Source organism: Cygnus olor, chromosome 5 (genome assembly GCF_009769625.2).
Source record: "Cygnus olor isolate bCygOlo1 chromosome 5, bCygOlo1.pri.v2, whole genome shotgun sequence".
NCBI lineage: Eukaryota > Metazoa > Chordata > Aves > Anseriformes > Anatidae > Cygnus > Cygnus olor.
The window spans coordinates 12,939,463-12,964,067 of NC_049173.1; the positions used below are offsets into that span (position 1 = coordinate 12,939,463).

A 24,605-nucleotide genomic window follows, 5' to 3' on the forward strand; every position below is an offset into this window, starting at 1 on the left:
CATACACTAAACACGTGAAATTTAAAATCAAATTCCCTGAGATGAGTTTCTTTGTGAAGACGACTTTCAGACACTTTACAAAGACAGGCAATTCTTGATTATCTGTGTCAGGTGATTATCCAGTCCATCACTAAATCATTTCAGCTCCGCAGCAGCCAGCTTGCACCTGGCAGCCGTGTAGCTTTGCAGCACGTTCTAGTGCTGGGTCAGAATTTTTGATCCCAGTATCACCAGCATCACCAGGTTTTCTGTCTTGCACTGCATTATTGCTGTGTATTTTTATCATCTGATTGACCTGTGTCTTGTATTTTTTCCTATTCAGGTTATTTCATTCCTTCCTCAACTTGGATAATTGGGTTTTGGCTATATAAGAGCTGAAGGGGGTTTGGTGCCCTCAGTTCTAATTGAAGTCAGAGTCAGTTGAGGTTACTCAACACTTTACAAGATCTGGTTCTAATTAACACATTAGGCCTTATAACAACCTACTGATACCCAGAGATGCACACTTTACATATGGAAAACCCATATGCATAGAGGTTAAGTGATTTGCATAAGGTCATTGAGGGAATGCGGCAGAATTTGAATAAAAACTCTGCTAGTTCCACCCTTTCAGCCTCAAGCCTTTTCCTTTTTTTTTTTTATTCTTATCTGCAATTTCATATTCCTGCCAGAAGAAGTCATTTCCATTTCAGATATTAAATGGGAAATCAGAAAATGTAGTGAACTCTGAACTGCATCTCCTTGGTAATCCAGCAAAGAGGATGAACAGTATACCAACCTGCGGGTTCAAATGAGTTAACCAATACATTTAAATAGAGCTATTGTATGAAATGAGATTGTGTGTGTAGACTTATTGATAAGTACACCTATTCCTAAGCAACGGAATGTATGGATGCACACTTGATCCCCACAGAGATTATTTGCATGTATTTCTACAAATATGCATCACATGCTGTTTCAAGGGACAGATCAAAATCACTTCAGTTGGATACCACACATTACTAACCTAATTTTTTAAATCAGAGAAAGGAAGAATCAGAAGTTACTTATTTGTAAATCCCCTTTTCATAACAGTGTTCAGATAAACATTTGGCAGGGATTCCGCTAACCTAGATGTATGTCTCTTTTGAAAATATGCTCACAGTAGAAGATGAAATTTTCTATTATATTAACCCTAGCATATATTTGTAGTTCACAACAGTGGACTGAAGGTTTAAAATAAGATTCATAATGGAAGTTTCTTCTTTAAAAAAAAAAAAAAAAAAAAAACTTTTCTTTCACTTTACCTCTCAAATTTTACTTTTTTTTTTTTTTTAAAGTTCTGAAAAACTCTGAATTTTTCCATTCTGTACCTGTATTGTATAGGAAGAGCATTAAAGTATCCAGGCTGAAATTAAGTTTTAAAGCATCTATAAGCACTTAATACTATTTGGAGCTGCTATTCCACAACATCATATTTTGGACTAATAGAATACCTACACTATGAAGTAGTGGCAGTTTTAGAATCACTTTATATGAAAAGAGCACTATAAAACCATGACAGTGGGTGACACTGGTAGTAGGTGATGGCTGGACCAGATGATCTTGGAGGTCTTTTCCAACCGTAATGATTCTATGACGTTAGCAGAAATGATAATTTACGAAGTTATTAAAAACTACTCACTATTTATAAACTGTTCAGCATTAAGTGAAGCTTCTTAACAAGTTCTACCCACCTGAAAAAAGGAAACTATTTGACCTTGCTGCTATATTCATATAACCTTTATGCATAGCCACATACAGCTCGTGAATGCAGACCAGCCCGTTATAAATACAGAGTATGAATTAATTTATATTAATGAACTCATCTACTTGGCTATTCGCAAGTAAGCTACTTGGAACAGTTAAGACATTATCTTTGAATACTGAATACTTGGAGCATGCTATAGTACAAAAACACAAAATCCCCTAAGTTATTTTAAGGGTCGTTATCAAAAGCTAATGATTGTAGAGAATAATTTACTAAAAGTTTTTACAGTAATTCATTGGTAAGGTCTTTTAACACTCCCCTTCAACACTTCCTCTCAAACTGTATTTATAGCTAAAGCAGAGAAATATACTTTAATATAGTTTAATTTAAAATAAACTAAGAAATACATTTGCATATTAAATTAAATCAATACAGCATTTTAGTGTTTGAAGGGAATAGGAATTCCACAGCACCTGGACTTGTAACTAATTTTTTCAGGACATTACTAGATTTAAGCACTGTAATAAGCTTCTGTCTATAACAGACAAACTACTCATATGTATTTTTTCTTTCCTAAAATGGAATATACATTTTAGTATTGCATATTTAAAGCACCTTCAGTTCAGTCCCTCTAGCAAAGAGGAAACATAATAAAAGGACATTAAAATCCTTATGCTTTGGAAGATTTCACTCACAGACAAACCAAGAGAGTCATTAAATGCTCCCTAAGGAATCTCCCTAAGGATTTTCCCACTAGCACAGAGGGTATCCAGACTGCAGGATGTATTTATCTACAGGGACTGGGAGCTCTGCAGGCACTGTCCGATGGACCGCTTGAGTTATGCAAAGGCTTCTCAGCACAGAGAAAGGGCAAGTGTGATTTTCACCTCCATTTGACCCACCCTGCTCTGGAGCAGAAAGTCCTCTGTTGAACCTTGGATAGCGAGTGTACAGACTCGCAAGTCACGCCCTCTGTACACAAGTGAGGCAGGCCAATACTTGTGATCTCATTTTTGTTTCATAATTGCCACTTAAAGCTACATGTTTAATTAACAAGAATAAAATTAGAATTATTGAGAAAAAATGCTTGTAAAGAACAAGTTTACTTAATTCACCACAATCAAAATAATGCTTTTTTTTTTTTTACTAGTCATTTTTCTCTTTAAAAGGCAGGTTCTTCCACCCACTTGCCGAATTCTGATAACATAATTCTGATAACAGAAACGTTTACACTGTATTTACCTTCCTTCTCTTATCTTAAGGGCTGATTCAGGCAAACCTGCCAAAGCCTGCAGCTGCTGTGAGCCCTGCTTCATAGGAGCCCAATTCTATTTGGGTGACACTGAAACAACTCCAGTGCTTTCCACTTTTAATTCTGCATGGCACAGCCTCTCTATAACAACAAAACCTGGAGCTTCTGGAAAACCAGTTGCCTTCAAATCAGTAACAAAAAGTAGCATATACTTAGTCACCATCTCCCCTTTAAGGAAGGAGATTTTAAGGAAAGAGGCTTCCTCTTTACAAAGGAAGCCTCAGACCTTAGCATGTTAATACTCTCATCTCCACAACTTGCCCTCCTCAGAGTTGAGAGCATCATCTCTACAAAATGCTGAGGATGACACACAACAGAAGTAGTGTTAAAAAAAAGGCAAAATAAATCCCCACATAATATTACCTTTTACATGCAAACAGTACAACAAACACCATAACTGTCACACGCAACTTGAACTTGCTCCACCCAATCCGTTGCATTTCTTAGAACCTACGTGTTCAAAACAAGCATACGTGTAGCCCACCAACACACACACACACACAAAGCAAATAGAGTAATTATTAAAGGGCCTAAATACATGCTAACGGTAAGATATATAAAACTTGATATTCTCATTTGCATGACCGTGCTAGGCACAGAATTGTCTTCCCTGAGATGCTTATAGCATTGTGCAGGCAGTTTCAAGATAATTTTTCCTGAGAGAAAACCACCAAAGGTGACATGCTGATCTGTAACGATAGCACAGTTACTCTCCAGACTGTTTTCTAACACCTATTAAAAGAATCGCTGCAATACTTTTCAAGTCATGTTACACAACAGTAGAAATGCGTTATTCTGTTAGACTGCAGCAGCAAGAAAATAATACAAACTAGTAAATTAAGCATTGTGTGTTCTTTCAATATTCACAGTAATAACCTCAATTCTAATTAATTAGACCAAATAAATTTAAAATTTATTAGAATGAACTCCATCTCTCCTTTTCTTTCTGAACTAAATACGTATAGACCATTGCTTTGAAAGTAAGAAAAAAACACGTATTTGGAAGCTCGAAGGAGGAGATTCATTATTTTCTCAATTTAACAATTATAGTGTTACATTATGTACCTTTTTGCTGCTGGTGATACAGTTTCCTTTCTGGTTCCTGATGGGGAAGGTAAAGAGCCACTTGGTTTCTTTGGTAACACAGTTCCATTATTAACAGTAGTCCTTAAAGGCAGTGTTTGTACCAGAGGTCTTGCTGTAAAAAAAGCAGAGGATGAAAATCATTGGTTTTACTTTCTTTTTTTCCTCCAGAAAACAACATTAGAATATTTAAAAATATCTGCGTTGTGTGCCATTTTTGTTTCATTATTGCCAAACTTACTATGGATGTGGGCTTTAAAAAAAATAAAAATTTCCTCCTTGTTATTTATAATGACATGAAATCATCTGCATATGGATTAAATACACAATTCCATGACCTGTCACATCTGTAAAACCCTATTCTAGCTCCGTGACTTAGTGGTAAGTGCAAAGGCTGCTGTTGCCAGCCAAACCAATCCTGCTCTCCTAAAAGGACATCTGTCTGTTGCCCACCTGGATGATGCTCAGAAGTGTGCTATAAATGCAGGCAGGTCACCACCCCAGGAACTCCTGCCCTTTATCCCTCAACATTCATACAGGTTTTCCACAAGCAAACAATCTGTTAATAAATCCTTATTCTCCATCTACACACACACACACACCTCTTCTTTGAAAGAATGCGGGCTTCTGTTTGACAAACAGGAATTTTATCCCTCAGTCAGAAAAAGCTATCGAAATCACCAAAACAGTGGACTTAATAATCAGTTGACATTATCTACCTATGTTTTGATCAAATGTTGGCTCAAAAAAAAAGTTATACACATCTAACCTGTAACTACTATTAGAATGACTGAGAAGTTCCATTCAAGTACATTAGAAGTTAGTTACAAAAACAAACAGTGGTTAAAACTGCAAGCAACGAGTACTTACATGAAAGCTATAGCAGAACATACCCTGGAAACACAGACACAAGCATGACTAGTGCTCTCTGCACAGCAAGGACGAAAACCAAATCTTTGTATAACACTTGAAACTTGACAGCACACTGTATTACAAGCTATCTTTGTAAAGATGCCAAAAGTCTCTGGGGTCAGAGAAAGAATACCCAAGAGAAAGTAAGCAGCCATAAGTCACTTAAGAAACACAGGAGAAAATATCTGACAACCTTGTGAAGTTCAGTGAAAATACCTACGGAATACTCTGGAAAAGAAAAACAAAAAGATTGCTGAGGATAATCTAAAAAGCCAAACCAACAAAAAAACCCTAACAATTACATACAGTCCTAGATTATGTTATGATAGCTTCTTATTGCAGCAGACTGCAAGCATGTATTGACTTGTTCACCTGAAGTCATATGTACTGAACAAAAAAAAGTGAAAGCCTGTGCATTGAAAAGATTGCATCAGTAAATATTATCTATTTGTGAACGCAAGTTTCAAGACAAACTATATTTGCCTGACACGTGTACCAAAGCAGTTAATTTGATTAAAATACATACTTGCATGTTACGTATTCATCATATAGTTATTTCCCATCAGTAAATATTGAAGGGATAAGGCTTGTTTGGCTTAAAGGAGTGAAGGATGACATGAAACCAGGTCAACAAAGGAAAAAGGAAAAGCTCCATGCCCACTGAGACAGCCTGTAACTGCAGAAGACTGAATGGGTTGAACAGTACCATTCTTACCAAGGGTATGTAGAGCAAGAGCTCTCTGAGTTTACAGGCAGCTTTAAGGAAAGGCTAAACAAGACAAATGTAGGGTACCTTCCAGCCCTGTTTCCATGATCTATTTTAACAGTCTATTGCTGCCTTTAGAGGTGTACTGATTTTTCACAGGGACAGAGTTAATTTTCTTCACAGTAGCTTCTATGGTGCTATATACTGGATTTGTGACCAAAATAGTGTTGCTAGTAGTAGTTATAGCAGTGCACCGATGCTTGAGTCGTTGCAGAGCAGTGCCTACAGAATCAAGGTCCTTCCTGTTTCTCACATCACCCTGCCAGCAAGAGAAGGCTGGGGGTGCACCAGAAGCTGGGAGGGGACACAGGGCAGCTGACCAAACTGCCCAAAGGGATGTCCCATACCTTATGGGGTCATGCTCAGTAATAAAGGCTGGGGTGAAGAGGGAGGAGGGGGCACATTCAGAGTTACGGCATTTGTCTTCCCAAGTAACCATTACAGATGATAGAGCCCTGCTTTCCAAACAGCTGAACATCTGCCTGCCGATGGCATGTAGTGAATGAATTCTGGATTTTGCTTTGCTTGCACGCACAGCTTTGCTTTAGCTAGTAAAGTGTCTTTATCTCAGCCCAGGAGCTCTCCCTTTCACCTTTCCAATTCTCTCCCCTGTCACGCCGGGGAGGAGTGAGTGAGTGGCTGTGTGGGGCTCAGCTGCCTACCACAGTTAATCCACAGCAAGAGGCAATACAACACAGCTAAAACCTACTGTGCTTTTGCTTCTGACACTTAAAAAAAATAAATCAATTAAAAAAAAAAAATCAGACATCATGATCCTATTTACTTCTACGCTATTCATTCCACAGTTTCACACTGAATGCCCTACTATGTTTCCTGACTAATTACTGTAATGCCATAATTACTTTATGTATTACTGTGTATTTAATGTATAATTAACATATAAAACAGATTCTGTTGTATGTTAGAGAATCAGATGGCTACAGTTAAGCAGTTGTATTCTTGTTTCCTGTCACGATTTCTGTAGCTCACAAAACTTTCACGAGGCTTTGAGATCATAAGTTAGAATAATAAAGTTAAATAAACAAATGATTAAAACATTTTTCCTTCTTTATTGTTATATAAAAAATGCCTATTAAAAGGTAGCTGAAGTGAACTCCAGCTGGAGGTTATTCTCTTAACCTTATGAAATGGAAACTAGCAACAACCAGTAATAAACCCTGCAACTTTTAACAGTCAGAGGTTTTTGCTTCAAATCCAACCCCAACCCAGAATCCACTCTTGCAGGAGATTTAAAGGTTTAGTCCCATGAGCAGATACTGTAGAAAGCAACAACACAAAACTCTTTCATGGCACACAAAAAAATACAAATTATTCAATTAATCTGCTATTTACTCTGGCGCTATTTAGTTTTTTTTACAAAGCTATTTCATACCAGTGGTAATTGATGTAACAGTCAAACAACTCCAAGCGTGTCATTACTGTTAGAAGCAGTGGATGTCAGTAACTCAAACACACTCGTATTATTGCTTTGTCAGTAACATTTATTTTGGAAGTTCTGTTGCTTCAAGGTCTTACCTGTGGTAGCAGTACTGACATGTTTACCAGCCTCAGCAGCAGCTTTTTTAATCATACTCTGATCTATGGATTAATAGGGCCATTAAGTTTACAAACAAACCAATAATTGCAAAAGGAAAGAACAACAAACAAGAGTAAAACAAAGGCAGGAAGCCATACTGAACTCCACGAAGTAGCTGAATTAAATAAGGAAAGGGAAAAAAAAAAAAGCCACCATTAGTGAAGGAGCTCCACAAACAGAAGATAAGCAGCTCGGCGCCCGTGACTTACACCGCTTTTAAGATGCCTAGCTCAAGTCTAGAACAAGAACGCACACAGACTGAAAACAAGCTCAAGCTTTTTTCCACTGTAGGTTAGAAAGCCTTAAGCTTGAAATCTTTAAACCAATTTTAATTATGAAGTACTGAGAATATGTTGTCTTCTGTCCCATGAAGCCTCTTGTTCCAGACTTTAAACAGTACATTGGGGATCCAAAAACTGTTTCAAAGGGCAGAAGCTCCCTGTGACACACAAACACTTAATTCTGGACTGAACAAAAGAAACAGCATATACTGTGCTTCAAATACCAATTGTGTGGATGAGATTTCGATGACACTTTGAGAGACCAAATTCCACTTTTTAAAATTATGTGTAGAATTACTCATTAAATGACCACTGGAAAGAAAACAGATGGGAGTCCCACTCAGCCCAGGTGACAAAACATGAGAAGCCACAGTTCCAGTTTCACCCATGCCCAAGCAAGCCTCTCTCCTAACACTCACTGTTAGGAGCCACTGAAATGCTAGTCCAAGTTACCAAAATGAACTGAAATGGAACTCGGTCTTCTGGGCTAAGAGATTGTATGTGGTCTCTTATAAAGCAGCTGAGCCTACCATAGGGAAAACGGGCCATCATGGGAAACATACGTGACAAAACAGCTGGAAGAAACAAACCATCAGGATACTTCAAATTCTCTTTCGTGTTTTAGAATATGTTTAATAAGGCTGACCATACACTAATGGTACAAGTGATCTATAATAGGTAATGGATGAGCAGTTAGCCTTTACAGTCCCCAGTTTGCATTGTCGCATGTAAAGCTTCTTACACTGTAATTTCACACATACAATCAGAAGTACTTATGCCACATACACATTTTAAAAAACAGCCATAGAAGGCAGAAATATAGACTTACATAAGTTTTTTATGAATGTACTTTGAACTATGGCTTTAACTACCTGCCATAACCATGAAAGTATCTCCCGATTTACAGTTCTGTTCACAGAACCCATGAAAGCTTGGCTCTGTATTTTGTTAAGTATAGCCAGCAGGCAAGAAGAACTGATCTGGTTACAATTCAGCAATAATAACTAGACTTTATTTCCTCCACACATCAGATAACAACTATTTTACAGGCAACATAAAGCCTCTTTATCCCTTGTACAACCACATTTGGTGGAACATTTTATAGTGGAGGCTATCTTCAGTAACACTCAACTTATCAGATATTTTAAATATTTTTTGCAATCAAACAAGGACAAAATGAGGAGAATACAACACAAAGGGAACAGAATGGGAGAACAACATCACGGACATTTAATACATATTCTATCCAACAAATAGCATCATATACAATTAACTAATCTGGCTCTGGAATTCTGTTCCTTTCTCCGTTCCCCATTTCCAGATCCAAAATATTAAAACAAACTTAAGATCTCAGTTCAGCAAATTAAGTAGTTCCTTATGTATTCTGTTAAATATATACCTAAAAGTAAATATCTTGCACAGTCACAAAGTAAAACAATTTCCAGCTCTGAGAAAGTTATGAATCCATAATTACATGACACTTCCAACATGAATTAAAAATTTAATTTGTATTAATAAAAGATGTCATGATTTAGACAACAGAAAGACTACAAAGTCAGCCATACTTTTTTTTTTCGTATCTAGGTTGCCATCACTCTTACTCCCAAGACTACCCAAAAATAGCTCACATGCTTCCACTACGCTCCAAACAGGCAGTTTCCCACGCCTTTACAGACACACCGATGACAGTATATCGCATCAGTAGGGTTCTAATAAGCCCTTGCCTCAGTGAAGTGCTGGACGTTTAACTCAAGCTTTTCTGATTGCCTACAAGCCAACGTCTTTGTGTAGGAAATGGACCAGGCAAGAGCACTCTGCAGCGCATGCGCACAACACAGGACGTTGCAGAGTGGCAACGTCTGTTATAGCTTTAATCCAGCTGGCTCTGGATCTGCTGTGCTGTAGCTGATTCAGGCACCAACCACAGCTGTACTTTTCCTTTTTAATCAAGCAGCTGGTGTTGCACCCTCTCGTTGGTCAGATCACCATGCCTCCAGCATCCAGAAACACTTAAGTTATTTTTAACTGAAGTTTCATTTTGCTTGAATTTACAATTATTTTTTCCCCCCATCAGAAAAACTCTTGGGAGTTTCATCCACAGAAGATGAAACATTCCCCGAAGAGTTTATAAACTAATTTTGATAAAAAGTCAGGAAGTGGTAGCAAAGGTTAAAGTAGGCTGTGGAATAAGCAGTAATAATATGGAAATGCTTCAGTGACTCATAGGAACTTTAGAAGGCTTGCAGATTTAACCATTGAGATTTGCATGTGTTCTCTTTAACGGGTTAAATTTCAAACTTTTTTGATTTGCTGATTCTGAGCATTTCAAATATCTAAAGAATAACCTAGTTTAATACACACAGAACATTTTTATTGACTTGCCCTACCTATTTTACATATAACTGAAATGCAAACCTTTGGTAGGTCCCTTCTTGTTCTGCATGGCCTGTTGTTCCTCTGTAATATTCAAGCGTCGAACCACATCAGCAAGGGCAGATTTAAGCAGCTGGATGTCATCTTCTTGCATCTGGACACGTTGCTCCAGAGAGGCAATGCGATCCGTTACCTCCATACTGCTTGCAGCAGAGGCACTGTCATCTAAATTAAACAACAGAAAGAGATGTATTACCAACAATGTATAATAACCATAACGGAATATCTTTGATAAGCAGCTGCTGGTAAAAGCAAGGGTTTTTTTTTCTTCAAATCTGATGACCTCTTGAGGAAGAAAGTTTTTAAGCAACCAAAAGGAAGAGATGGAAATTCAACAATCGAATGGAAAAGAAAGGAAAAAAAAAAGAGTATCTAAGTAAGATGAGATGATGAAGTTAGCCTTCAGGGCTACTTATTGTGAATCAGACGCTATCCATGTGCTCTGGAGTTCTGAACAATCACCATTCAATATTCTACCTAACGCAACTTTCAGGTATTGGCAGTCATTTAGATAAAGACCCACACTTTCTGATATTTTGCATACACTTCTAGATTTTTCTCTCTCATATATGTGATAGAACACATACATCAGACAAATATAAGCAATGGACAAGCTTACATTTTTTCAAGTATCATCCACAGACTGGAGAAAATATGTTAACCCATCATAACTAGTATATACTCGCTTGATATTTAAGCTAGTAATTAAACATAATTCACTTCTCCCTAACTCCTCATTAGAGTCCATTGCATACATCTCTTCTGCCTGTTAAAGCCAACCTCTTTATGAAGAAGCTAGTATTTGCTTTCATTTCTCATGTACTTCATTTCCTTCCATCCCAAACCAGATTTTTCCACTTCACATGTACAAAGGCATAAAATGAAAGTTAAATGGCTTGTGCATAACAGCTAGTGCTGAACTTTAAAACAAAGTCCTTCAAACAGGAAAATAACAGTTTCAACTTCTGAATGCATTTAAAAGCATGTCCGAAAATGTTTATACATACAAACTTTTAATCAAAAAGGTCTGGGGAAAAATAGCATTTAAAGTTAAGAACTCTATTCATCTGCGATCCAATCAAATGCAAATTGTTTTCAAAATCTGTTCATAAGCTGCTCTTTGGCTCACTTACTCCTCACACCCCCAGCAGCTACCTGTGGTTACCAAAAGCAGCCTTGGAAACAAATACTGTAACGATACTGACAGGCCATAAATAATTACAGACAAATATCGCTTAAGTTGCTTGTTAATTCTGCTATAGAATTTTCTGAGCGTATTTAAAAAAATACATTAGGATATTAAAGCTTTTATGCTGAACACAACAGTAACACAAGTGCCCTGTTCTGACAAACTAAAACAAAACTCGAGCTCCTGAAAAAGTTTCCCCGCGACACGACCAAAACGCTTTCCAAACTTTGGCACAGTCGTGGTTCTGCTCAGCACAGACTTCTGTAGGGCAGCTGGGACAGGTAATTAATCCCCCAAATCAGATGGGCAGACATGCTGGCAGCAGTATGAGCTGCCTGTAGAACTTAACCTTTCCTTGTACAAACAAAAGGCCCACGCTGCTCTAATGACTTTACACTTTAACTCAGCTGGAAATAACATGGATTAGCATACTGGACAATAGGCAACCAAATCAAAAGCTTGATTTAACCAATACGAGCCAAATTCAAACTTCAACCATTCTGCCAAATTCAATATGTTATGGCGTAGTTTTCTTCTGAACTCTGTAAACAGCCAGTTCCCAAGATGGGAGCGGAGAAGGAAACCCAAGAGGTATCTGTTGGTGATAAGATGATTTACCCCTGTTACGAAAGAAGACGTCCTCATTGAAGTATCAATTACTCTAAAATGTAAAGCAATAGCAATTTTGCTTAAACATAAATCTTCAAACAGTAAAGAAACTGCTGTATTCACAGTCCCTTACAGAATCACCGCCACTAATCACCACCACGACGTACACCTCCTCCTCCCTGCCCACCTCCAGCTGTCACTTCACATCTTTCCCTCGCATCCCTGAGGACCAGGCAAAGAGGAACAGACCCCTGTCCTGGGTACGGCCCAGACCCCCCAGCCCCAGGCATGGCTCACCCCAGCCTTCCACAGTTATTGCCGCTCCAGCTCCAGCTGCACCTAACTCGTGTTCTTGTTGCAGCCTACAGTTGCCCTCGCATGGAAGTTGCCACACTGGATCCAGTGCCCTTCACTGTATTTAGAAAAAAATTAATTTTCTAACAGCTTTCAGTAAGATTATGACTGAATACAAGGTGCGTTAAGAGCCCAGCCACAGTTAACTTTTCCTTCTCTTTGCATGCATGTACAAGTAAGCTACGGAAGATGTATGGAATATAATAAAGAAAAGTTTTCTGAAGAATGTGATGTTCAATTCTAAAACAAGCAGGACCCGTGTATTATGCAAGGCGAGGATGGCATGTTCTTGCAGCTGGGATCACCAGATCAGAGTATGTTGAGCAATAAAGTTACAACTGAAACACAAGCAAATAAGCAAAGTGGCGTTGTACCAAAACAAGAGGAGACTAATTACACAAACTAACCAAACAACCACAAAAAAAGGTCACTACAGATGTTATCTCCTCTGCTCACAAAAGCAAGAGCTGTATTGTTGTCTTACTCGAGATTTGCCCCCGCAGCACACAGCTCTTCATCGCAGCAAAGAACAGTCGTAGGGCAGTTCGTGATAAGTATTTGTAATGGAGTACAGACTGAGCAGAACCATCTTATTATTATTTGAAAGCCAATATTAAATGTAAAGCAACTACATGTTTCATTGTTAGAGAATGTCCAAAAGAGGACTACAGAGATGGTGAAGGGTCTGGAGTGGGGGATGTGTGAGGAGCAGCTGAGGTCCCTTGGTTGTCCAGCCCCAAGCAGAGCAAGCCAAGGGGAGGCCTCACGGCGGCCTGCAGCTCCCTCACGAGGGGAGCGGAGGGGCAGGCGCTGAGCTCTGCTCTCTGGGGACAGCGACAGGACCCGAGGGAACGGCATGGAGCTGGGACAGGGGTGGATCAGGTGGGATATTAGGAATTCCACGTTTTCTCCTACGTAAAACACTACGTAAGCATCCTGCCCAAAACAGGCCACACCAGGAGCACGAGGGGCATTGAGAACGCATGCAGGGCCAAGAGGCTACAAACTGCCTTGCCTTGGGACGGTTCAGTCGGAGGCTGCATCGTCGCTCGCACAGTCCCCATGCGCGCTGTCATAGCAGCTGGGTTACGTGGATTTTCATGGCACAGTTAGGTTAATGCAACTGAGGGACACTTTATCGTAACAATGCAAAGAGCCTCTTTTAACAACGCAAAGAACACTTCGTGGGGATCCCTAAGAAACACAAACCATGCTTTTAAAGAAAACCAAAAAGACAGACTTTTTGCAGTAGTAATATACAAACTTTACTGCATAGTTTTACAATCTTACAAGAACACCATTATGTCAGTATGCGTTGCTTTTTGTGACCGTAAATTCGGTAACTTTAGCAACTTCTCAGCACTGTCCATATATTTAGATTTGGTGCCCTCTTTGCAATCCAGCTATCATAAAAAACACAGCTGCTCACAATCTTGAAAGGTAAATGAAGGAGACCGTAAATCCTAACAACTTACGCTGAAGCATTACGTACTGCATCACATCTACTCAGCAGTCACCACCACCATTTTTGCCCACGGACCAGTAGAACAGACATCCTATCGCCTACATCGGTAGCACCCATAGCATGTTGGAATTAATCACTGCCCCCCCCCGTTTTTTTTTTTTTTTTAAGAGGAAGATGGGAAGAAATGCAAAGGAAATAAGAATGGGAAAAAAAAAGAGTATTTTTAAGTACTTTTATTTTTAAAGAGAAATTTATGCAATTTGTTTTTTTTTAGAACTCTGAAGTGAATCATATTCTACATGTGCTCATTTCTTTTCGCAGATTGTAATGCGAGTCTAGATCACTATCTCATGAGATTAACGCCACCTACAATGTCCAAAGTTACATAAAATGAGGAAGTATCAGTTCAGATGCCTGTTTTTTCATTATAATACACATTTGTATTAAAGCTTGGAAAGAACAGTCATTTGTCATTTATGCTTTGCTGAGATTCTGCAGGTTTTAGAGAATGCACCAAAAAAAAGGGAATGTTCTTCATGCACTCTTTAAATTTTCCAACCAGCTAATCCATGATCTCATAGATTGGAAAGATTTCTTGTGGCAAACTACAAGACAATACTGAGTCAGATGATTAATCTGCTTCCAGAGCGTCTTCCAGTTTTTCAGCAATTTATTACTTGAACTTAGCCAAATGTGAAGAAACATCTGAAGCACAGCCAACAAGAGGATGTGCACACTCTTTGCAAGTCAGAAGGATTGAAAGATTTTTTCTTTGTACGTAGGGTAAAGCAAAATGACATACTTCCACTACTAGAGGGAGGCATATTAAAATGAATGCTATTTTCTAGTTTTAGCCTGATGGAAAACCTAAATCTGAATTGTAAATTAACGATGTAGCAAATAAAAGAGCTCTCAGAGTTAAAAGCATTTCTTTTAGGAAAAAAGAACAACAACAACAGGAAACTATCTGCATTTATTTTTGCATTGTCAAGTGTCTGTAGATTTTCAAGATGAGTAAGCTGTACAACTGTTCACTTATTTTCCGCACATTGTTAAATACAAATATAAAAAAGCTAAAATTAAAACAGATTTGGCATTTTTTTCCCAAAGAACTACTTCATTAAACAAACATATTTCACCTTTGCCTCATCCAGACATTAATTTTGAGACCATGCTGTCCAGCTCAGACCATGACAGCTGATTAAGTAATGGAAACATTAGATACTGATTCCGACTGGTAAGCAAGTTTGAGTTTATTCAATCTACATTGTCTCCTTAGCGTACCAATTAACAGGATGAAATAGTAAATGAAGTACTTCCCAAACTTTTCAGGATACTTTCTGTGCATTATGCATTTGGAAAGAACCTAGCATGATGCAGGTGTGCTTGCCAGACACCATTACAGTCCTCACTAAAAGCAGCCTCTTACAGCCCTGGCCAGAGCTGTCCCTTAACTTAGACGCACTGCAGAATATTGGAAGAGAAAATCTAAGCCTTCTAGAGATGGCAAATTCCAGCAGTGGTCTTCTGCAGAAGTTAAATAATGCAAATGATGGAAACCATGGCAAAGAATGGCAGAGAAAAGTCAGCATCACCCACACACAGTGATGCCTTTCTTCTAGGGTAAAAACATAGATTGTGCCAACAAGCCTGAATTGAGCTCAACTGGTAGCAATACTTTCTGAGATATCAGCAAGTATGTCACTCTCCACACTTCTGAAATGTATTGGTACAAATATTTACATTCCTTGGAAATCACTAATAACCAGCACCACTAGAGCCTTATGAAACGTGCACATGGACAGAGTTCTCCGCTCTCAGCAGCCAAGTGTATGTCAGAGCACAAGAGCTGCTGAAAAGCCCATGACACTAAAGCACAGCCCTGCAGCTCAGATTAGACAGGGCCATGCATCAGTTTTGACCTAGTACGCTAGCAAAAGCAGGTAGGAATACTAAAGATGTTACACTTCCAGAACAATTTTTCTGTTTTCAGACTCCACTAACTTTGCAAAACTGTCAGAAGCTGCACATGTCACTTGGTACACATTTGGCAACCTCCCCTTCTCCTGCCCACATCATCGCTGAGATCTCATGCAACATATCAAGTTACTGGAACTATTTTCTCCTTGGGAGTCACACTAGCACTAACTTCCAAACGATCTCTCTGCCTCACCTCTCTCAATGCCATCTGTTTAGCCTGAAACTCTAACAGTGCAGAAAAAAATCCCTATATGGCAGGCATCTCCTACTTTAAAATCCTGTCCTCCCTTTTTGGTTCGTTTAATGCATCTTTCAGTCTGGGGCACGAAAGTCAGCCACGCCATCTATTTGATTGATGCAGTCTGTCTGAATTGTCAGCACCAGAGTGCTAAGAGGAGAATTAGAAAGAAAAACAACCATTAAAATCTAAGGTTTAAAACAAAAAGATCTTTCAAAATGAAAATGAGCAATTCGCTGTGGCACTTAAACAGTGGAATGCAGCCACGACACAGTTGCCAGGCTCAGACACAAGATCTGGAAAGTACCAAGTATTCTGGTGGCTCTTTCTGCGGCATAATGTCAGCAGTCTTTGGCAGACCAAAAGAATCTCTGTGCAGGAGAACAATGGGAAAATAAAACAGCAGTTTGGTTTCCTTTGACAACACAACACCAAGCCCCTTTGTTTAAAAGATTAGTGTCGACAGCATCACACAGACTATCTTTCCTCCATCCACTTCCCTGATGCAAAGCATTATACCATACCTGAAACACAGCAGCAGCTTTCCAGGCTCGTCTCTGGGGGACAATGACAACACATATGTGCAACAGCTTATCCGAAAGTCTGGTACATACTGGACTGGTGTGCTAGACCCTGATTTGACCAGATTAGAGCTTTCCGCTGTGAGAAGCAAGTGGATTTAAAGCCCAAAATAATGTTATCCTATTTAAGTTTGTTATTTGGTGCGGTTAAGAGAAAAACCAGACAGAAATCTTTAACTACGGTTAGAGCTGTAAAACTGTCTTGCTTTACACGAAGTCCTGGAAAGCAAAACTGCTTGCCGGCTGAATGCTACAGGAATGAACTTTATTATGTCAAATCCTCGAATTGCATTTTATTATAAAAATGCATAATAGGATAAGAGAGCAAACACCACATATGCTTTTTTATCTGGAAAGCTTTGATTCTGGGGAACAAGAAGTCGAGTCTAATCTTTAAACTTGATAGCTATGGACACACCATACCTGTCTCTAAACCTGTATAGGTACAGCTGCATGCAGTCTCTGAACGGGTGGGACAACTTTTCAGTTCAATCCCTATTCAAATCAATGTGCTTAAGAGCGATTAGCATCGCAAGGAGCTGCCCTGGTTGGATACAATCAGGTACATCGCACAGCAAAGTAATCTGAACAGACCAGATTAGTTTTTCCGTGTCCTCAGAAGGTATGTACGCGTAGGAGGAGGGAGGACAGCACTATCCCACATATCCTCCTAATGCCGTACTCCGCATTGCACTGGGAACCCATGAGAAAGGTGATGTAAGAGGGACTATAGTAAAACTAACATAAATCATCATGTGAGAACAGACCACGCCTGAACTATTCTAGAAAAAATTGTAACCCAAATATTTGTATACTTTATATAGACTACAGACGGTTATTTTTGTGAGCAGTATTTTGTTCTCCAATATAGCTAGCTATTGTAGTCCAATACTGTAAAAGTCTATTACTGTATTTCCAAACATTCACTGACAAATAACTTGTCCTTTTACAGCTTTACCACCAGAAAGTTAAAGAAAAGGAATACAACTTCCTAAAATTAGAAGCAGAATGTGAAAAGAAGGCAATCTATAAAAGCAATCATCACTGAAAATCTCACAGCTGGGTGCTCTGTATTCATTAACAAAATGAGAAAAAAGAAAATGATCTTAACAGAAAATTCTCAGAAAGTTCCTCATGGCTAACAAGTCAGCGATTGCTACAGCAAAATTATAAGCATGTGCCCTTGACCTGCCACTAGCTGACAAGCTGAGGCCAGCAGCTCGCTGTTTTCTCCCTAGCAGATGGTAGATGAGATGCAATTTGGAAATCAACCAGTTAAAAAATGATCTTCCCCAACAGAGCCCAAGTGAAAGACAGAAGACATTTTCAGCATGTCAATAAATTAGAGGAACTTTCACGAGAAGAGCTTCATCAATGCAAACGCTTTACAGCGCGGAGTTACTGTGCAGGCTCTGTTGAGCATGCAAATCAATCGGGAACAGCTTACCAAATTATCATTGCTCCATGCTTTGCTGGGAGCAGTCTGTACAATAAAAAGACATTGTAAACAAAAGCCAGGAAAGCAAAAACAGCATTCTGTAGCAGTATTATTACTACAAGGTCAGTAGTTTGAGAAGAGTGACCCCATATGCTCCGCCTAGAGTTAAAAAGCTAAAGATACAACTTTATAGAACTTGTAAAGAAAGGAAAGGGTGGTGTAATTAGCAGAGCTATCTAAGGGCAGACGAGTCAGGCAGAGCACAGCCGTGCTTTACTATTTTGCATTCTAAGTGATGCTCTGAGGAACCCGACTGTACCACCACCTTAGGGGTAAGGGAACAAAAGCACGAGTGGAAGGTGGGAGAGCGCCTACGCAACGCCGACCTTCACGGCAGAGTTACTGCTAAGTGTTCAAGTCCTGTTACCAAAACTAGCAAAGGATGAATTCAGATTTGTCACATGATGCATGCTAATAAGACTTTCGCTTTTCTTTTGCGCTGTTAGACAAAAAGAACCAATCTAGGTGCAAGATTTGCTTATGCTAAATGCGTTTTAAACCACGTGCAAATAAACTCCACACACTGGTACATACAATAAATTCTTAGAAACTTTACCAGTACTCAGTTCAATATATTGTCGCTGCCTTAAGAAAAGTGGATGTCTCCACTAGATTCTTCAACTGCTTATCAAGCAAATAAAGCAGAAAGACCTGCTTGTACTTGCAATCAAAACAGACTTAAAAGGCAAGAAAGCTCATTTAGAACATCTTTTAAAAGTTACTGTTGACTACTGATGACGAGGTAGCTTTAGAAGTTACCTGCGACTGTGCATTACATACCAGCATTGTATTGTTTGCGTACTTATGTGTTTCCCCAAGGAGATGTTGATCCCCACTAGCAGGAAACCATTAAGAGACATCAGCCACTAGCTGATCAGCAATTAAATGCAGCCTTACAGTACATTAGAGGTAGCACTATACAACCATCTAAACAACTACTTATGTTAGCACGCATTTCTTCCATTTCCAAACTTCTGCATTAGATATTGGAATAGTACCTGACACTCAAATTTCCTCGCACCATTAACTCTTAATCTAACTTCTATAATCTGCATTTTTATGAAAATCGTAATCATATATGCAAAAGTTTCTAAAACATATTTTAAACAGTGTTAAACTTTAGAAATATATAAGCAAAACCGTCTTTCTTTTAAGAAATTAAAGATCTATTAAAACTGAGACTTCAGCAACAGTAGGAAATCCATAGTTATCAATCTGAAACGGTTTGTGTTTTGTCATGTTTCGTAAGCAGTTTCTTTGAGAGTCGGAAAACCTCAGCCTCTAATCAATACCTTTTATGAATAAGAGATAGCCACCACCAAACATTCTGCTTTTTCCTGAAGGTTTACCATCTTTCCAAATTGTTTTCTGTGGACTCGAACCAAGCAGCATAATACAAAAAGAATAACACATTCCTCCTGCACCTGCAGAAAGGGTTACCGAAGTCAAAGGCAGATTTATCATTTTTGCAAACTCTGGTTACTTGTTCTCAGCTAATGGCTTCACTTCCAGCAGTGGTCTGACTTTTCTTCAGAACTCTGAACCTCCTGAATATTTTAGTGTCTGGAATTAATGCCGTATAACATTAGGTTTCATTATAGGTTGTCAGTAAGACAAGTTACAATTTAAATATTAAAGGAAGAAAAAAAAAAAAAGTCCTTCAATTTTAGAAAACTATTTCCAGGCTTATTCTAAAACACATCTTGTTCAGTGTTTCCTTTCACAGTAAGGTACATTTTTTTCCACTACTGCCAGTTAATCTAGTGTTTGTGAGAAGTACTTGAATTATCTTGTGGCCGTCTTGCTTGGATGGGAGAGGGGAACAAAACCATGCAGGAAGCCCACAACAGAGTGGAATTTTTCCCACATTGTCAATCTTCATCTTCAGTTGGGGCTAAGTCTTCCTTCCATTTAATTCTGACAGATATCAAAGCTACCTCTTCAAACTATTTGATACACAGTAAAACAATAACTTATGCCAAATAATATTTTTTTTATTCTAAAATGTTATGATCACACGTTTTAGTGAATACAAGGAAGGAAGGCAAAACACTCTTTCTTCTCAATTCTCTTTTTAAGAAAAAAAAAAGGTGATTTCATGTTCTGTTCAGGAAACAGAGAAACATCCCTCTGAAAAGCTACTTGGTTTAAGATACAACTCTCCTATTTAAAGGAGATTTGCATTCCCCCCTCCCACCAGCAGATTCCCTAGCATGAGATCATATTTTTATTACAACAGGGTGCACAGTATTGTCAGAAATGTCAGCCTGCTGCGATGCCATTTGCAGCACATTACGTAAGTGGGGTCCCACCACCCTCACAGAGCGAAGGAGTTGTGCTCCAAGGCTAGCCCCATCCGCCACGGCATTTGGCTATGCGACGGCAACACTCACGTGGCCTGTTTTTAAAGGAGATTCCAGTTTTCATGGAGGAGGAAAGGAAGGAGCGAGGGAGAATCTATTTTGCAGACTTCGGGTGTGTTGAGAAAAGCTTACAAGTGCGGTTTGACCGACTAACACAGCCTTGCATCTCCCCAGGGCTACGCACGGTCCTCGGCAGGAGGGACAGAGCCAGCAGATGCCCGGGCTGCCCTTGCCAGAGCCAGCCCCCGGAGCCCGGTGCGCGGCCGGTGCTCTGCCTCGAGGGCCTCCTGGGGCCGACCTCCTGCTGGTGGCAGCCAAAACTTCTCCCCTGAGAGTTTCGCTTGAGAGATTAGATGGGCTAAGGGGGAGCTGAGCGAATCCTTTTCTAAAGGCCATCTCCTAACGGCACTGAGCTGAAACGCCAGCGCCAATAAAACATGCGGAAAGCCTGCCCAATAAAGCTCGTCACCTCCGTGGCTACCAAAGCCTCTGAGCTCCAAGCTTCAAGATAAGGCCGAGCTGACTGGCAAAGACAAGCCTTTAGGTTTAATACGGCCATACAGCACTAGCACAAATGGTCTCTTACTCTTTCTTGGCTCTGGGGAACCTCACAGCAGTTGGACCTCTGTATCCAGCTGTACCGACACAAGCTAGGGCAAGTACAGCCACTTGAATTAAACTCATTTAGTATTTTGATGGTTCTCTCAGGAACCTGGAAAATTTGTTTTCTTCCCTCCTCTCCTCTTTGATCCTTCCTTTTTCTTCCTCTTTAGTCTACGATTTCAGAAGGCAAATTCAAAACATGCCAGGACACCACTTAGCATTACGATCTTTATGATTCAAACAGGAACATTTTTAAAAGCAGTCTTGAACACGGATTAGCTGTCTCCGAGCATGTAACGTTTATTTCGGTGATGAGACTCACCCTAGACAATACCTAAGCACAATAAGCTTCTTCAGTGGCACACAGCAATGAATTCCACGGGCAATAAGGCGAGCAGCACACTGAGCCTGGAAAATTGCTAGATTTACGAGAGGTGGGAAAAAGGCTGGAAGTCATTGGAAAACATTTCTCCCAAATGCACTGAAGAGATGCCGCAGAAAACAATATCTGCTCTCAGCACAGCAATTTTCTAGGGCAGACAAGGCAAGCAGAAGATGCCTTTTTTTTTTAAAATACCCTTCAGTTCAGCAGAAGACAGACAAGAATGAAATCTAGTAAGGAAATGCTTCGGCCAGAAAATACTTAAAGTTATGTAAGATACACAAACATAATAAACTTCTCATGGTAATGCACACAGACCAAGAGGTCACATTGCCAATATTTAACGTTAGCATTTAGTAAAAATATCCCAGATGTCAGGCTCTATCCACAGCAGAGAAGGCCCAAATCCAGAGCTACACTTCCCTGGGCTACAGTGGCAGAGCTCCTCACGCTAAATGGTTTTATTTGTAACCATACTTCCCAAACTTTGATTCTTCACTAAAACCAAGCATTTGATTTTCATTTTTCTCTTCTCTTAAACTTTTTACTTTGCAGTCTAGTTGACCAGGCATCCCGTTATAGGCAAGCAAGCGATGGCCGTAGCAGGAAGCATCACCAAGACATTCGCAACCACAAGTCACTGTATCTAACCCCACCTCCCCCTATTTTTTTTTTAATGGAAACAAGACAACTTCATAAGCATGCTATCAATTTATGCCTTTCTAGATCTTCTTGACAGAAAAAGAGAGGCTTTCGAACCAGCTATTAAATTTACAAGCTTCGTATTGCCTGGACTTTAAATTTATGATAAATTCATTTACTGGATTTATTGGACTCCAGGAAAGCCTAGCTTATGAAATGAACAAGGCACAGTTCCCACAAAAATTACAAGAAATGCTAAAGTAATTTAAAAAAACTGCAACAAATGAATAAATCAGTTGTACTTTAAGCTTCATTACACAGCCTTCATTCTAACATCTAACTTTCAAAAGCTTAAAAAGAAAAGCTTAATAGTCTTCCTAATTTGTCCACAGGTATTAAACTTTCCAACTGTGTCTTTTCAGCCACAGAAATAACTGACGGCAACAAGATGGCATCAGCCTGTGGATCTGCACCGGAAGGTCACGAAATACTGCTTCAGGTAACTCCCTACAGCAGAGTGAAGACAAGACCCAAGAAACCTGCGTTCCCTTTCAGTCTCTGCCAGGAGCTATGCTTTCATGATGCGGGTTCTGGGGGCGCCTGCTCTTCAGCCTGTTCAGTCTCCTCACCACTTGTCCTATTATTCCTCCTTTTTGTGGTTCCTAGCACCCCCCAGCAGACCTGCCCTGCCTTCTCTCACCAAGCCTGACCTGCTCACAGCTCCCCATCCCAGCTCGCTGCAGCCTCCCCCAGCTCAGCTTTTGCACCTCCTGCTTCCTCCACGCAGCCCGGGAGCTGCAAAGCAGCTGGGAAAGAACAGAAAACACATTCCCCACATCCATCACAGTGGCTGAAGGGTAAAATCTATCCAGCTTTATCCCTACAGCCCTAAATTGGGGTTTCCTTAGCTGTTCTGTGGGGGGCTAAGGCCAGTCTGGGGGCAAGGGGCTGGAACACATTCAGTTATGCTGCTGAGATGAAGCCTGATGTGTGCACAGATGTGCGGTCCGCTATTTTAGCGGCTCAAGTCTCTGCTGCAAGGTCTGATTTCTGAAAGACTGCTGGCTTGGCAAGCGGGATGGACCAGCAGCGGGATGGGGAAGGGTCCCTCCTCGACAGCGCCCAGTCTCGGAGAGCTCAGCCTGGCATTCTCTCAAGGAACCAAACCAGTGCTACACAGACCGTTTTTTCCTCTCTGCGGTCTTCAGAAAAGAGCTGAACTACTTGAAACTTTCTGTAAGGCAGACCCAGATGAACACATCTGGTTGCAGAAGCTGTGCACTAAGGCAGAGACTGACTCCAGGCTATGCCTGCACCCAGCCAAAACACAGCACCGACAAGTGAACTAGTGCCAGGCACTCGCAACCAGCTCCCGACTGCTGATGCAGAAGCCACTGGACAAGTCCCTGCAACGCAGGTAGTTGTTGCTGGTGCTTACTTTCTGTATGGAAGAGCTTGCCCCATACCTCAAGTCAGTACACGCAGGGTCGCAATTACCTCCGTGAGGAGCGTATGGGAGTCGTCGGCGAGTGCCTCCATCAGCGGCTCTGGGAGCTTGGAGGGGGAGCAGAGCAGGGAGCGGGTCCTTATTTGTCTTGTGAAGGGGCTGAGAACTGGTGTGCAGGCACAAACTGTGGGATTAGGCTCACAGCAGGCACAGTACCCAGAATACATCCATTTTCCTGGGGGATGATTTAAGATTCATACGCTGTAGTTAAGACCCTGCTTCATCTTTCCTCCTTCTGCCCATTCCTCCTTCTCCTTGATAAAAACTAACAAAAGAGCCATCGTCTTCAGCTGTTCTTTCCTGTGACCTCAATAGGATACAAAGGGCAGGAAGGATAATGCTCAGAATATACAATGTGATAAAAAGACGATTATTCTAGAAAGTTAATTTGAACATGACTAAATAAGACACTGGATTTAACTGGAAGCTAGCACACACAGTTATATGATTATATGCATAATATGCTGTATTAAGAACTTCTTACCTGGACAAAAGGGTTATTCTGAAATAGAAATGGAAGTGCCAGTAGGTTTCTCCAGCTAGTCTGGGATTATTTCAAATGGATACAGCTCTATTCTGCTCTGCACAGTTGTTCAGAGGGTTGCATCTTCAGTGCAACGGTGTTGCTTAAAGAAAAATGCATATGAACAAGCATATCATTCATACCTCGTGTCTTGCCAGCCCGCACCTTTTTACTAGCTAATTATCATGTGGCAGTCTGTCAAAAACATCAAGCTTTTTTTTTCCCCCCATTTTTTTTTAAGCTGCACCTTTTATCATTAAAAAAAAAAAGATGAAAAGCATCTGGAAAATGCAGTGTTCATTTGTTTGCGAGGTTCGTGCCTACCAGCAGTGCAATGACACTCGTGGGCTTTTTGGACCCGATGCCAGCGCTCCCTGGGAGGAGCCGTGAAGGCCGGCGCTTGTTTTACTGCCCCAAATTTGCACTCCCGCAGCCATGGAAGTGGGAATTCAACTCGTGCAAATGGCAAATACGATCAAGGTTGCAGAGATTTTTTGGGGCTGGCTACTGAAATAATTTTCGCTTTTTATTTCAGAGAAGATATGAACTCTGTTACCT

The 24,605-nt window shown here is 40.1% G+C and overlaps 1 protein-coding gene across 1 annotated transcript in view; it reads right to left on the reverse strand.

Moving 5' to 3' along the window:
* EML1 (EMAP like 1) overlaps positions 1–24,605 on the reverse strand; it is an 80,776-nt gene that overhangs the window by 42,717 nt on the left and 13,454 nt on the right. Inside the window, 2 exon segments of the mRNA XM_040557229.1 lie at positions 4,107–4,239; positions 10,096–10,278. Of these exon segments, the coding sequence (XP_040413163.1) occupies positions 4,107–4,239; positions 10,096–10,278 (316 nt within the window).